General features: G+C 43.9%; 2 protein-coding genes across 2 annotated transcripts in view; one reads left to right on the forward strand and one right to left on the reverse strand.

Annotated features, from left to right (window-relative positions):
* The window catches only part of LOC131264306 (ATP synthase subunit alpha, mitochondrial), a 3,202-nt gene extending 2,839 nt beyond the window's left edge, over positions 1-363 (forward strand). Inside the window, exon 4 of the mRNA XM_058266595.1 lies at positions 1-363. This exon is cut by the window's left edge and continues 1,173 nt beyond it. The gene's annotated coding sequence lies outside the window, so the exon portion shown is untranslated.
* The window catches only part of LOC131264293 (uncharacterized), a 25,570-nt gene extending 12,209 nt beyond the window's left edge, over positions 1-13,361 (reverse strand). Inside the window, exons 1-13 of the mRNA XM_058266574.1 lie at positions 13,237-13,361; positions 11,865-12,919; positions 11,705-11,795; positions 11,487-11,637; positions 11,217-11,393; positions 10,967-11,130; positions 9,857-10,852; positions 9,652-9,775; positions 9,400-9,576; positions 8,920-9,095; positions 6,665-8,134; positions 5,095-5,603; positions 1,262-1,269 (exon numbers count right to left, since the gene is read on the reverse strand). Coding sequence (XP_058122557.1) covers positions 1,262-1,269; positions 5,095-5,603; positions 6,665-8,134; positions 8,920-9,095; positions 9,400-9,576; positions 9,652-9,775; positions 9,857-10,852; positions 10,967-11,130; positions 11,217-11,393; positions 11,487-11,637; positions 11,705-11,795; positions 11,865-12,919; positions 13,237-13,287 — 5,149 coding nt within the window. The 5' untranslated portion in view covers positions 13,288-13,361. The remainder of the gene's footprint in view (positions 1-1,261; positions 1,270-5,094; positions 5,604-6,664; positions 8,135-8,919; positions 9,096-9,399; positions 9,577-9,651; positions 9,776-9,856; positions 10,853-10,966; positions 11,131-11,216; positions 11,394-11,486; positions 11,638-11,704; positions 11,796-11,864; positions 12,920-13,236) is intronic.
* Between the last annotated feature and the right edge of the window lie 2,130 nt (positions 13,362-15,491).

Raw genomic sequence — 15,491 nt, forward strand, 5'->3', positions numbered from 1 at the left:
GGGAGAGCCCAGTGTGTCTTTTTAGGTAAGCACCTTATGCTAAATTTTGGTGCAGCGCGGAAGCCATGTCGATGTCGATGTCGATGGAAAATGGATGGTATCGATCTAGTAACAACAAATGCAACCGATTGTGAAGTACAGACAGACACACACACACACACACCCGAAGCGCAATGCACGCGAGACATCTGAGGGCGCGAATAATGTGTATTAGGGAGATATGTAGATGGAGAATTTAAATAAAGCGAGCGACAGTCATTTCACACAGCTCTTCGTTCGGTTTTCCGATATCTTTCGATTCCGCAGAATCGGGTGTGACGACGGTGCTGGTATGAGATGACTGAAAATTGAAACAAAATCGAATTCTATTGCCTTTTTCAATTTGTTTTATCACGTATGTCCGCATTGGGAAAACATACTTGTTTGCTGCATAACGCCATTTCTAACCCTTAATATAATAGTTGATATTACACTCTCGGCTACACTAGAGAGTTTTCATTAGTAACTACTAACCAAAGTCTACTAGAAATAAAATGTTACTACGTAGACGTTGAGTTATGAAGACCGATAGTGGTCGTTAATATGTTCAAACAAGCAAACCAAGATAATGATGATGGGTCCAACCTGTTACCTAAACATATATTTTAGAAATGCGGTGTTATCTAAAGATATTTGTTACAAATTTCTACGCAAACACGAAACGACCAGTCAATTCTTTTTTCCCCGCGTACAGTGGTTTGCAAAATTTTCAACAGAGACAAATCGTGGAACCACTCTCCGGAGTTCAGGGTCCAAAAATACCATCTTCTTTCTGTGTAGTCGGTACCTTTCGTGTCCCACATACGGAGAGGAGCTACCAATTTCCAGGATTGGCGAATTAACCCAATGGCTTATCCGTGAAACGACCCGGTGGTCGCATTTAAAAAATCATCAATGGATGAATTCGAGGCGACTGCCACGTGATTGCACAAGAGCGGACGATGCAGTTCCTATAGGAAGAGCATCTTCGAATTTCCACTTTTAAGGGCGCGTGTCTCAAAGGTATGTTGTCTCGTTCATTTTTTTATTTACATATAATTGTGTAAAACGAAAATTTCGCGAGTGTGATTTTAACAAACTTTGAGTTTAAACAATATACAACTACAAAACATTTCACACTCTACTGGGTTCTACTTAAAAACCTGCTTAACGTATACGGCACACAGACGCTTTGAATTAGCGAAACGCAAGCAAGACAAGCTGCTTTACCATTGTGTTGTACCCCCAACTCTAAATTTTCGTTGTTTTAAAGTCGGAAAATAAATGTCTCCATCAGACATTTGGCCCAACCTAGGCTGGCGAGTGATTTTCTTCGTCCAGACTACAGATGTGGCAGAATTCAATTCTAAATTCAATTCATAAATAAAACGGATTTATGCATCTAGAACATTCAGGAGTTCTCTATTTTTAGTACAAGCGGCAAAAAATACAACTTTAAAATTGGCTACCCACGAGTAGCCGTAAATGAAGTAATTACTTTCCATCACAGATAACGGGGTCAATAATTGTTAGTTAGAACATTGCTAGATTTGCAAAATGTAATTCGTGTGTTTCGGATAGTTTGGTATTTGGTAAAATGTTAAGCAAAGGAGATAATCAAATCGTAGCTTACGTTCTTTTCCACGTTGTTTTTCCACAATTATTGTTTCTGGTTTAGCATTTATTTTCAATAATATTTATAATGATATAATAATAATCAATAATCATAAGAATAATAATAATCGTGTATATAATAGGTTAATAGTTATTTTAATTTGTGTTGTTTCTTGTTTAATTCCCTCTTGAGTGGATGTGTGTATGTGTATGTGTGTGTTGGTTTTCAATGACTTTTCCTCTAATTTTCCTCTCTTTCCTTTTCGTTTTACACATTTGTTTTTCGTTCTTATTCCCCATATTCATCCGTCGCTAGAGCACAAGATTACTATTTATTGTGTTTTCTTCGATGATGGAGCACAGCTGTACCCTCATACTGACTTTATAGCAAAATATGTGTTGTATAATCTGAAAGTATTAAGAGTATTGGAGAATGAGTGTTCTATTCCCGCAGCCTCCATTGCACATGCCACCATTGGCAGCGGGCTGAGTGTTGATTTATATTCCTTCCGTTACTATATATATATATTACTTTGCTTTGCTTCTGTATAGTTCATTAAATATTTAGTACGTCTTTTGTTGAGTGTAGAAAAAGAATGCGTTTGCTTGTTTTTACATTGCCTCTCGGTACTATATAATTATCTTACGACGTGCTCTGGTGTTTTGTTTTATTTGCTTTTCTTTACTTCTATCTGTTACCCCTTGCTCGAACAGGACTACCGAGCCAGATGATCGCTGGCTTTAACAAGTTGTTTGATCAGATCATTTTTTCATTCGTTAGATTCAAATCGGGTTCATGTTTTTTCGTTCAACTATGTGCTATTTTTCTTAAGCTTGCCTATACATGGTTACCATTAACTATTAAATTTTGAGATGTTTTAGGTGACTCTTCCCTTAGGTAAAGCTTCTGCTCACCAACCTGTACGTCGAACTAGTGGAAGGTTTTTTAAAAATTCATCTAAAGAAAGGGTGTTGTTAATTGTTGCTCTATTGAATCTGTAAAATATGAACTATAAATCTGTACAATGTTTCGAGCAAGTTCTGAGTTGGATGTTTGTCTCATCGACTTGGCTTTCCTTAGTTTTTGTATAGAAATCCAATCCAGAGATCTGTTTCAGGACCATCGTCGAATATACCACCAGCGCTGTAGTGACAATGTGGAATAGGTTTATGTTTTACATATCCTTTTTTACAATATACATTCTTACACTCTATCTCTCCGCTACGCTCTTTCCGAACGGGGTGTTTGCTTATTGTTGCTGGGATGTAGTTATTATTCTGCCCTATTTCATCAGTTTCGCGTCCGTCTCCGATCCATTATTACATTCTAGCATTTTATTTTATCCTTATATCGCTGGATGGGAGGAGTGTTGCTGTTGTTCTTCGGACAAATTAAATAGGAAAAGGCAACGAAAAGTAAAATGCAAAAGAGAAGAGGGGAAACTGTGTGAGAAAATATCAAAAACAAACTTAAAAAGAGAGCACTGGCACAACACGCACTCCGACTGAAACACACGAAAACATAAATCATAGACTTAAGACGTTATCCGCTTATCATACGAACATACATTAATCTCTAGAAACAATTCTTATCCCACAAACAACACTAAGAAAATGCACATTTTTCTCTCACGCCCACGCTTTCCCACGTTTTAACTAATGAAAAAACTAATAGCTGACGGTTTTGGACTAACATGAAATAGTAATAAACATTTTCCTGTGGCGGGAAAAAGAACGAAGAGAACATAATTCCATATAAAAACAAAAACTTTTAAATTAGAAAACAAATAACCTAGTTGCAAACGCTATGTTTGTGTGTGCGCTTTGTGGGGCAAGGCGCGGTTTGTTGCCTCGCATTCGTTAATGTACCGGTTAAATTGTACTTTCTACCTCACCGGGGCGGGCATGGTTAATTTTTTGTCTCTATAATAAGAGTGCCTTAGTAAACATAATTCTTACTTTAAAACCTAAAAACGATCCAACGCTTCCTCTGACAGATGGGGCACCCTTTATTGGTGGCCATGGTCGATCTTGTCAGCACCGGAGAGAACCGCTGGACACACGCTTCCTCGTCCCTAGAAACGCTATCACATCTGAACTGAAGCAACAACAAAAAAAAACCCGTTATTAGAGCTCCCTGGAACGTATTTCACACAACATACACGCTGTGCGTTGTTTTGCTGTGACAGGGATTCTTACGAGAAGCATTTGAATCCGTGCGTGTGGATTTTGTGGATCAATTCTAGCCTGATGCAGTAACTAGTTACATTTTGATTTTGTCCTGGTATTGTAATATTAGTTAAAAATATATTATGTTTTATTTATAAATGTACAATCATATACGTATATACGTATAAGGTTTCTCCAACACGAGATGTTCCTGTACCTTCTCTTTTCTCTCATGCTTTCCTTTTTCGATTTTTAATCGTCACTTAGCCGAGGCCTCAATTTTTGTTTTTAAATTAAACTATCTTAATATATGCATTTTGTTTTATTCGTACGTCTGCGTTTAGCATGCATTTTCATGTATTTTTGTAATTGGTTGACGACTCTGGTCCCCTATGCTGAACGGAAAGTAACCAAAACATAAGAAAATCGTTCAACGATCACGATCGGTTCAGTTTAATTGCAACGTCCCGGTTACGGTACGGTAAGAGTAATGGCAAAATAGTGCAAAATATAAGATCAAACGATTCATATCCGTGTGTAAGAAACGGGTTTCCTACTAGTCACATTTTAAAAACGGATTTTGACCGTTACAAATCGTGCAAGAGGCGGTGACATCGGTCGAATTTGGTTTCGAAAAGTGACAACAAAACAAAGTAGGCTGCACAAACTAAGGAGGATAGAAGCTAGGATAGCCGACATTAGACGTATTGAAAGGACTGCTGCAGGTAGTCGATCGACTCGGTAAAGCTATCGACAAAGGGTAGATTGTTTGCCTGCGCTTTCACCATGTCCGCCGGCAAGGTCGTCGCTTGGTTTGAAGCACCGTTACCAAGCTCCCCCTGGGGCTGCGCCGGGTTGTAGTTCATCCCAACCGCTTGCTGCTGCTGTTGTCCGGGCACACCAGCATGCTGTGGATGATGGGGTGGTACGTTGGTGTTGCTGCTGTTGCTGCTGCTGCTGCTACTACTGCTTCCGCCTCCCGGAACCACACCTGGTGGTCCCGGAGCATGCGGATGATGTTGCACCAGCTGCTGATGATGGGGCATGTGTGCGTTGTACATCTGTTGCTGCTGTTGATGTAGATGATGCTGCTGCTGATGTGGATTATGATGTGGGTTTTGCTGCTGGTGAGGGCTGGCTTGCTGCTGCTGTTGTTGCTGTTGCTGTTGTTGAAGTTGAGCATGATGATGGTGGCTACCACCCATTGACGAGTGGCCCATCGAGCCGGAATGATGTGAATGGGGTAATACCTGTTGGTGATGCTGCTCCTGGAAGTATTGCTGCTGTTGCGACTGATGATGATGATGATGGTGATGGTGAAGCTGTTGCTGCTGTTGCTGCTGCTGATGATGGTGATGGTGCAATTGTTGCTGATGCTGATGATGCTGCTGATTCACCATCTGTCCCGGTTCGACCGACGATAGTAGGTGAGCATGACTTGGGAGTTGTGACTGTTGTTTACTATGAAAATGACCTCCTTTCGAATGAGATTGTTGATGTAACTGTTGTTGCTGCTGGTGATGCTGTTGTTGTACTTGCTGTTGCGCTAATGCGGCAGGTGATTGTGCAGACGGTCCTCGTGACTGAACGTGAGGATCGGCGCTTGTGCGGGAAGCAGGTATCATATCATAGCTTTGTTGTTGCTGTTGTTGTTGTGCTTGTGACTCGAAGTTACTACTGCCGCCAATCATTTCTAGGTTTGTCAAGATATTTCCCAAGCTGTTGTACGCCCCGCTGTTGCCGTTACCACCAGTTCCTTCCTCCTGAAATTCCATCTTCATCATATTGGCATTCCATATGTCCTGAAAACGATCATACAATTCGTAAATTATTTTTTCATAGTAACAAAATATCACCTACAACTATTAAAAGTGTAGTAGTATAGTATAGCGCTGGTAACATAAAGCGCTGCCTTCTGCATACTTTTCAGAAATAGTATAAAAAAACAGCAACTATCTAACTTTTTTTTATGTGAGACAAGGCCTCTCTCCGAAAAGAGTTTATGTGACCGAAAGACGGTATATTATAGATCGGTGGTGGTCAGCCGTTTGTAATACCGGAGGGTGCAAGACTCGAGATTCGATAACACATCTGTGGTGTGGTGTTTCCTCGCACTACCGCTGCGCCATGGGCACCCCCCATAGCAACTATCTAACTGTTGGGAATATTTTGCAATGAAATATGAAGTTTCGAATTTTTTTTTAACGTTACAACCATGGCCGCGAAATTAGAAGAAATGAAAAAGTTGTGCCCCATTTCAGTTTGGAATTGTTGTTGTATATATAGTTCATCGTCCATAATCGGCTTTTTAGACCAACATGATCTACCATAGTGCGAAAAAGAATGGATTATAATAGTGAGGTGTACAGTCTAGGGAGCGGAAAGTAGACTCATATATCACTTAATAGTCCCAAAGAACCTCCGTATGTTTGTGGTAGTTGCATAGCTTTGTAAGTTGTACACAAATAAGTAGTAGTGGAAGCCCAACAAAACTTTGAGAGCAAATTGTTTCGCTAGAGTTATTGATCATTTGAACACGCAACAAGCAGGAATTTTTAATAAACGAATTTTCATTATTCCTAACAAAAGAAGGCATTCGAGAAAATGCGCTTTTGAGTTGTTAAAAGATTGTATCGTTCTGTTATACTACATCGGCCTAGGTAGAACATGTAGTCACTAGAGCAGAGAGTGAAAACTCTGTGGTGAACACAGAAGGATCAGTTTGTAAAACATATAGTAAAAAATCACAGTAAGCTTAGCTTAGCATCTTAATATATAAAAATAACGTCAGTTCACAAGAGATGAGAATGAGTCATTAAAATAAATATCGAAACCTTCTAACTCGTTTCGTTTTACTGCTTACCTGATATCCCATCATCTCCTGATTGTTCATATTCATCATATGCTGCTGCTGCTGCTGTTGCTGTTGTTGTTGAGAATGTTCCTGAGATGACTTGCTTTGTACACCACCTGCTTGTGCCTGCTGAGGATGATGTGGAAGCTGCTGTTGTTGCTGTTGCTGTTGAAGTTGAGATTGTTGTAAATGGTGCGATTGGTGAGGCGATTGGTGTTGCAGTTGCTGCGGAGAAAGAAACCCGGAGGTCGTGGCTACGCCACTAGCCGCACCTACACCGCCACTAGCACCAGCACCGCCAGGGTTATTTTCGTGGATTGCGCTGTAATATTTACTACCAGCACCCTTCATTGCGCTGGCGGATGCAGAAGAAACTTGCGTTTGTCCGGCATTCGCACCACCAACAATTCCACCGGTCTCCACACCTGCGTTCTGGTTGCCCATTTCAGCCATGTTTTGCCAATCGTACGCATTACCCATTTGAGCGTAACCGTAAGGAATGTTTCCAGTATTGCCACCAGAGGGTCCAACACTCGCACCGCCTTCGCCGGCCATTCGATAGCCAACCGTTGAGGGCTGTTGCTGTTGTTCGAGATTACCCGAGGTGCCACCCGTACCACCCCGGGAGCCACCGTGTGCCGACGTGTAGTGCAGGCCGGCCGCACCGGCTGGATTCGTCATGCCAACGAACTGAGATTGCGAGTGATGATGCGGAAGGGCCTGCTGTGATGAATGATGTTGATTTCCTCCATGCTGCTGTTGCTGTTGTTGTTGTTGCAAATGATGGTGATGGTGATGTAGGGCCGCATGATGACCATGCCCAGCGGGACCTATATTCGATCCCGGTGAAACTCCGAGTCCAACACTGTTGTAGTGCATGGCACCTTGCGCCTCGTATGGATTGTAGGGCAAATTCGCCCCGCTGCCACTGTTTGTGTTATTGCCGCCCAACCCGACGCTACTTCCTGCACTGCTCGTCCTCGAGGGGGGCACCACCATACCCATACTAGGCGATGGACGGGGTTCGGTTTTTAGCATTCCCGCAGCAACAGCCATGAGCGGGTTCGTACCATGATGACCTGCCATGACCTGGCCTACGCCGGCGTTTTGCACAGCCGGTTCCTGGTGTACCTTCTCCAATACCTTCATGGTTCCAGATGCCGTGGCTGGGAGCGGACCACCGGCCATCGTACCTGGCAGTTTGGTAGCGACGTGGGGTGATTCACCCATCGAATCGTGTGCTACCATCACTCCGGGAACGATAGATCCGGGAACCTGGGATGTCGGGGCTGCCACTATACCTGCCGGGTGAGCCATTTTTTTATGCTTCGCTAAGTTCGCCGCCGTACGGAATGCTTCGGTGCATCCATCGATCGGACACCGGAAGGCGGCCTCCTCCTCGTGGCAAAGTTTGTGGCGCTTGAGCGACCGCCGAGCGGCGAACAGTTTGTTACAGATGGTGCACTTGTATTTTTTGTCCTATAATTGGCGTAGAGAAATGAAACTGGTGTATTCAATGCAAGCGACCTTACAGTGTATTCTACAGATACATTGATATTCGTTTGAAACTCAACATTTATATAGTCGTTGCATGAATCCAAAAATTCGGCACGCTCGAAGTTGTAAAATCATTATGAATGTATGGTGTAGAATCAAATGAAGATGATGATGATGATGAGTCCAGATGGCCAACCGTTTGCTTTCTTAGTTCGATATCGTCACGTCTGGTAACCCCTTATTTTTTCTTCTAATACATAGCGCAATAACCTTCCACACTGCTGTGAAATTTATCTGAACTGTGTGACGCAAAGGTGGGAAACAATTTATTAACATTCACTTTAAAAATTCGTCGCGCACCCTGTACTATCTTTTGGGACACGTTGAAACAATTGGCTTATGGGACGGACATGAAGATTTTAGTCAAAGAAAAATTTGGTTTGATTGTACGAATTCATAGACGGTTTGCGGCATAATTTGATTCGATTGAGATAGTTTGTAATTAACGGATTACGAACATTTTAATAGCTGTTTTATAGTAACGAACTGTTTATAGATGAGATGACTGAGATATCATTCAGGTTTATCAAGAACTATGTACTCAAATGTTAATTCGTTAACATTTGTTATTTAAAATAGATTCGTCGGGTAGATGCAATGACCTTATTTCAATTTAACATATAAAAAAAATATTTTTTTGAAGAAATACAAACTGATACCATTTCTTCAGGCCCGTGGTGAACGTGCCATTCCATGTACCCACTTACCATTGAGTGCGCTATTTTGATATGTTCTTTGAGGGCTTCCTGCGTGAGGAAGGACGATGCGCAATGCTCGCAGATGATCGATCGGTCCGTGACTGTCTGGTGCACCAGCTGATGTTTATCGTAGTCCTGCTTCAATATGAAAACTTTCGAGCACTGCTCGCACGCAAACCAAATGTCTGAAAATATTTAAAAGGAAACATTTCGATCGAAAAAAACTGCCGTTAGTAATGCGAGTAACACAAAACAGTCAGATATTGTCACACTATATGGAGGCCGTTGATATTGAAGCTATCTTATGAGGGATCGGAAACAATACAATGATTTGCACCAGATGGTAGACTCTAGTTAATCTTTTAGATTAAAACACTGTCAACTAGCTTCGGGGCAGAACCAAAATCTTAACCAAATTTTGGACGGTCGTATTTGACCAGACACCCAGTTTCTACACCTTGAATGAATGACTCTCACGACACAACCTACCGTTTTTGTGGCACTTTAGCATGTGCTGATAGACCTTGAGGTTGGAGTTGAATATTGCACTACAGATCTCGCACGCGATGCTCTCCGTGTGATGGTTCGTCTTCTGGATGTGTCGATCGAGCTGGGCGCCAGTGGCGAACACCAGGTTACATGTTTTGCATATCAATCGGAGCAGTTCTAGGGAGGGAGTACCGAAAATTATATATTATTATTCACTGCTGAAAAACTGAAAACACAGGTTGAAGTGCTTACTTTTGCCCGCGGGTTCCTTGCCCTCCTTCACGACAAAATGATCCTGAACGTGCACCTGAAACTGTTGCGCATTAACAAAGTTCGTTTCGTCGCAGTGCTCGCAGGTCAGAGTGGTATCTGGAAGCTGTGTAAATAAACAAAGAGATCGAGTGAAATGAAGTTACTTCTACTGTTAAAGAGAGGCTATTTATCGGCGGCTACTTACAGGGAAACGTCTCGCACCACCTGGCATCATATTGGAGGAGGCCATAAAAACCCCTCCACCAGCACCAGCACCACCCATCGGATCACCCATCGATCCCGGTCCTAATGGGTGGTGCGCTTGGTGGTGGAGATTGTGGTGTTGCGGATGCCCGGTGTCCAGAAAGCTGCCTTGTGTGGCCAATGGGTCTTGCATGGGCTGAGTTGGAGGTCCACCACCACCTGCCAGTGTTGTAGACCGATGCTGCGGAACCGAGCCAAACTCCAGGTTTTGCCAGCTAAGGTGCTGTTGTTGCAGCTGGTTGTGTTGCTGTTGCTTACTTGTCGATGCAAAACTTATTCCAGGATCATTGAATGCACCCGCTTGGGATCTTGGAGCCATCGTTGAACCACTTCCGCCGAGCATCGCGGACGATAGTAGCGTTGGTGTACCTTCGTCCCGTCCGCCAAGCGATGGAAGGGCCGGTGTCGAACTGCCACCACCCGTCGTGTCAGAAAATTCGTAATTAAACGAAGACATATTGTCGCTGAAGTTGGTACTGCTGTCGCCGAGCGATTTTTCGCTGCTACCGAGGGCCGACTTTTTCAACGCGCCAACGCCACCACCACCGACCTTTAACGAATCGCATGAACCACCACCGATCGTCACTCCGTCGCCAATACCGTGGCTAATGAAGTCGGCACTGGCTGAGGACGCCCGTGACGGATCGCCGGTGGTGGAGGTGGACAGCGTGGCGCTGGTACCGCCAGAAGAGCCACCTGCACCACCACCAGCAGCAGCGGTTGCGGCGGCGGCCTTCCCTTTCGGCAGTCGCTTCTGGGGCTCGATGTGGTGCACGGTTTTCATGTGACGCGCTAGGTGCGATTGATTTTTGTATGCATCTTTGCAGTTGTCCACCGTGCAGCGGAAGGCCCTCTCTTCCGAATGGCAAAGTTTATGGCGTTTGAGCGACCGCTTGGCGGCGAACAGTTTATTGCAGATGTTACACTCGAACTTATTCTCCTATGAATGGAAAAAGTATACATATAAGTACTTTTCATTTAAAATCCACCTCAGAGGATTGTTGTAGAAACATATTCCGGCACTCACCGTCGCCGTTTGTGATGACTTCACATCTTCCGGAACCGATGTATGAGCAAGCTTTATGTGATCCCGAAGGGTTGTTTGCGATAGAAACGACAACCCGCAGTGATCGCAACAGTAGGATTTTTCCACAACGCTGGTACTCGTCTGCTGTAGCAGCATGTTCCTTTCTAAGGATGCCTTTTGTGAGAACACTGTGAAAAAATCGATGAAAGCAGAAAGATATTTAGCACTTGGATCGTGTATAATGGCTAGAGGACACAACGTGTGTGTGACTCACCATTGTTATGCATTCGAGTTACGTGATGGTTCAGTTTCATACTATTACAGAATATTGCACCGCAGATTTCGCACACCACGCCTTCCATCTGATGGTTCGTTTTCTGGATGTGCTTTTCGAGATATTTCTGATTGTTAAAAACGATGCCGCATGTTTTACAGCAGTGTTTGTGGATTTCTAGAACGGATGGTAGAAAAAAACGGATTTCATGTTATATCGCATTCTTCAAGACGAATTAATTCCATCACCACCAATCGTTTGTCGACTCACTTTTACAGTTTTGTTCCGCGACCCGCTTTTGGCTAATAAAATGCCCCTGGACGTGTATCTGATACTGCTGGTTGCGGGTGAACGTTTCGCCACAGTGTTCACAGATGTGAGGTCGATTTTTGTGATAGATTCGATTATGTTCAACGATTTCCTTAAAATAAAAGTTCATTTTAATAACACTCCGAAGGGGAGCTAAAGTGAATAGTTTTAAAACTTACATCCGATGTTACCCCACGTTGCTTCCCACAATCGGGACAGTATCCCGGATGGAGATTAAAGTGGATGACGAGAGATTTTCTTTTCCTATAGCTGTGCGAAAGAGAGGAAATATTCACCTGTTAACTAATTTTGCTCAAACAACCCGTTGATTGCTTGTACCTTTTATCACAAAGTAAGCACTGGTAGATCTGTTCCTTGTTTCTTTCATGCGAAACCATGCTTGAGTCGTTCGTGTCCAGCGTGTTTGTGTCGGACGAAAGCATCAGCGAGGTGTTATTGGTGGACGATTCCTCTTCCGAGAAGATTTCGTTCGAAATGTCGATCGAATCGTCCTCCTTCATCAGCAGCAGGTCGTCGTCATCTTCATCTTTAATTTCCTCGAAGCAGTGATCGTCTGCGATCGAATACGGTGGATCGAAATCAAACTCCTCCTTCTTGATGTAGGTTGCGGGTGGCGAGTGCGACGAGCCGCTGCCGTAGCAGATGGCTGGCAGAGACGTTCGGACGGTAACCGTCGTTAGGGCGGGCCGTTTTCGCACGAATATTCGCTCGTTTTTGTAGATTTTCCACGTCGGAAATATACTCTGCTCGAACATGTTAAATAGCAGCTTGAAATCATGGTTCGCGATCATTCGCACCAGTGCGCGTGTCATCCGGACGTTGCCCAACCACCGGCCAGCACTCGCGAGACGTTGGCCTCCTTTCAACAGGGAACTGCAGGCGGCCGCACTGATATTTGCCCCTAAGCGGACGCTGTCGGTCGGGGGCAGGCCGTCGAATAGATTACCGCGCAATAGCTTCCCCCGTAAGTCCCAGGGCATGAGCGGCGGGTGCGGTTGGGTGCGATGTGGATGCATCATCAGCAACCCATCGCCACCAAGCGATAGGTCCGTACTTCGTATGCTCGTGCCGCCGAGGTCGAGACGGGTTGTGCTGGCCAACCCACCACCGTAGGAAGATGCACTCGTGCGTGCGGTTGCCACTGATGACGCCGATGCAGACGCAGTACCCGCACCACGCGTCTTGAGCAGATTCACTACGATCACATTCTCGATGTTGTTCAACTCTTTGAGTATTGCGGGCTTATATAGGCGTTCCTGGCAATCGTTGTACAGAAACTTGACGTACAGCTTGATTGCCGAGATAAGAAACAGCAGGGCCTGGTATTTATCGTCCGACTGGAGACATTTGAGTGTTTTGATCAGTGCTCTGACCTACGCGCGGGACGCACACAGTTCGGATTGGGACGCATCGTTGCGCAAAAATCGATAGGTAAACATCATGGCGAGGCGCGATCGTCGTGGCCACATATTTGCGATTTGCCCGCCGTGGGGGGAAGCCAGCCGAAGTTACGAAAACGGGGACACAACGGAAGGCGCGAGAAGGTGGCAAGAAAGAGAGAAAAAGAAACGAGTCGTATTAGTTGCTTTCCTATCTGATGCAGCAGACCCAATTTACGGGCCAACAACCACTCGACCACCGATCCGCGTCGGGAGTGGCCAGCCGTTTGGGGCGCTTCGCCATCACTTACTTGTATCTGGAACATATGCGCCCGTGATCGGTGCTGCATTTTCACTTCCATCTGGACAGGGAAAAAGTAAGAAAATTAAAATTTTCTTTGATTGTTTACGAAAATCTTGTTCTTTGACATATTGCTTTTCAGAGTTTTTTCTGGTCTTTTTCTATTTGACAATCTCGCATCACTTCATCGCGCGTTTAAAATGCGATACGTTTATAATGCGTGGTTGGAGTTGACAAGGAACAACAACCAGAAAACCGTTAACCAAATGGTGTGTTACCCAACGAGAAATTTTGGCGTTATTTTGGGGTAAAAGAATTCTCTTCACAACTGTCCGCTCTTCTTTTCAGAATTCTTTTACCCCTTTTTTTGCAGCAGATTTCCTATGCAATCTAGGCGTCAACCGGCTTTTGAAAAGAAGTGTAACTCGGGGTCCACACTACAGCGCGACGTCCCGTCACGAAACGCGACGTCGCCTGACAGGCGGCCGAACTCTATACAAAAAAAATGTCGCACAAATACACGTCGCGACGACGTCGCGATAGCTCTTGTCAAATGTCAATTCGAAACGAAAACAAACCGACAGCTGGACAAAACGTAAACAAACCGAATCACAAACGCGAACAAAACGAGCCAGTTCCAGTTCGGTAGTGAATCAGAGCGGAGGTTAGCAGTGCACAAGTTTCCTGAAAGGGTTAGCGGAAAAGTAAGGTTACGGCAAGACCGCGTGGTCACGCCGAGCTGGAGCTCAGGTCAGACAAATCCTAGCTGCCGCACATCTCGTGCTGTTTGAGTCAATCAAGCGGACCACGAATTCTTGTGTCCTGACAACGGAAGGAATTATCCCTCCCGTGGACGGCGGGTGGACATATGGCTTTTATAGCCGGTCCTAAAGGACGAGCCCCTTCATAGGAGTTCGGACAGAGTCGGTACGCCTCTGATTACGAGTAAGGGAACAAACGTTCGACTTAGCGTAGGAGGATATACCCCGACTCGCATAGCGAAAGAAGAAGAAGAAGAACAAAACGAGCAATATTCTTCACGAAACATCGGATTTTTCGTTTTACTACTTATTTTTAGGCTTCACAAATGTATTTCAGTTATCAAACTCCGTTTTGATTAATATTTTTACCAAGTTTTTTCGGGTGCCGAAACGTAAACAAACTGCTCTTCAACAAGTAGGAGATGACGGAGAAATATATACTTCCTACGGTGGGCCAAAATATCATCGTTGTTTGTTTAAGTTTGTTTTCTCAGTGAATTTCAAATGTGGAAGCGCCAAACTCATTCAGGGTGCATAAAATACGTAGCTAAACAAATATCATGCATTACTACCGCAAAATTTAATAAAAAAATTTTGGCCGAGTTTGCGCCCCAATGTGATACATATTTCCACATTCTCCCCTACCTCTGTCGCGCTTTGCTTGCGCGATTGTTCTGCCGAAACTGGGCTACTTTTGAAACGAGATGTCGCGCTGCAGTGTGGACCCCGAGTCACGTCAAAAGCGTTCTCTTTCGAGGCGTCCCACAAGTATAAAGAGAATTGTTTTACACTTCTTTTCAGAAGTCGGTTTACGCCTAGATTGCATAGGAGATCTGCTGCAAAAGAAGGGGTAAAAGAATTCTGAAAAGAAGAGCGGGCAGTTCTGAAGAGAATTCTTCTACCCCAAAATAACGCCAAAATTTCTCGTTGGGTTACCATGTTTTTCACAACCTTTGGAACAATTTTCGACGGTAAACCTCACAAATTTCTGGTTTTCTACACAAAAAGTACAATTTTTACCTGTGCAACGCTATAACGTTCGTTTTTTTTTTCGCATCTGCTTTAACCTTCAGATCTACAACCGCCTACCTGGGTAAGTTTTGCCCTTTTATTTTGCAATTACTTCGAATTGAACAGCTATATCGACTCGAAATTCCTGGAATGCCTCAAGCAACATGTTCTCTATCATTCTGCCGAAAACCGACCTTTTATTTTTATTCTAAGTATTTTTTTACACCATTTTTCTATTTATACCCCTTAAATCTACAACCGCCTACCCGGGTAAGTCGTACGTTTTGTACGAGAGTTTATATTTTTCTGTACCAAGACCAACCACCAGTAGGTGAAAGGAGGTGCCTCTCTGGTTTTTCTTTTTATATTTATATTGAAAACAATCCAAATTTATCTAAGACACACTTTGAAAGACTGTTTTACTCCTCGAACTCCTCGAACAATTAGTAATGAGATAAACTCGAAGACGATGTACAAATATGCAAATTATGCT

Source organism: Anopheles coustani, chromosome 2, assembly GCF_943734705.1.
Source record: "Anopheles coustani chromosome 2, idAnoCousDA_361_x.2, whole genome shotgun sequence".
NCBI lineage: Eukaryota > Metazoa > Arthropoda > Insecta > Diptera > Culicidae > Anopheles > Anopheles coustani.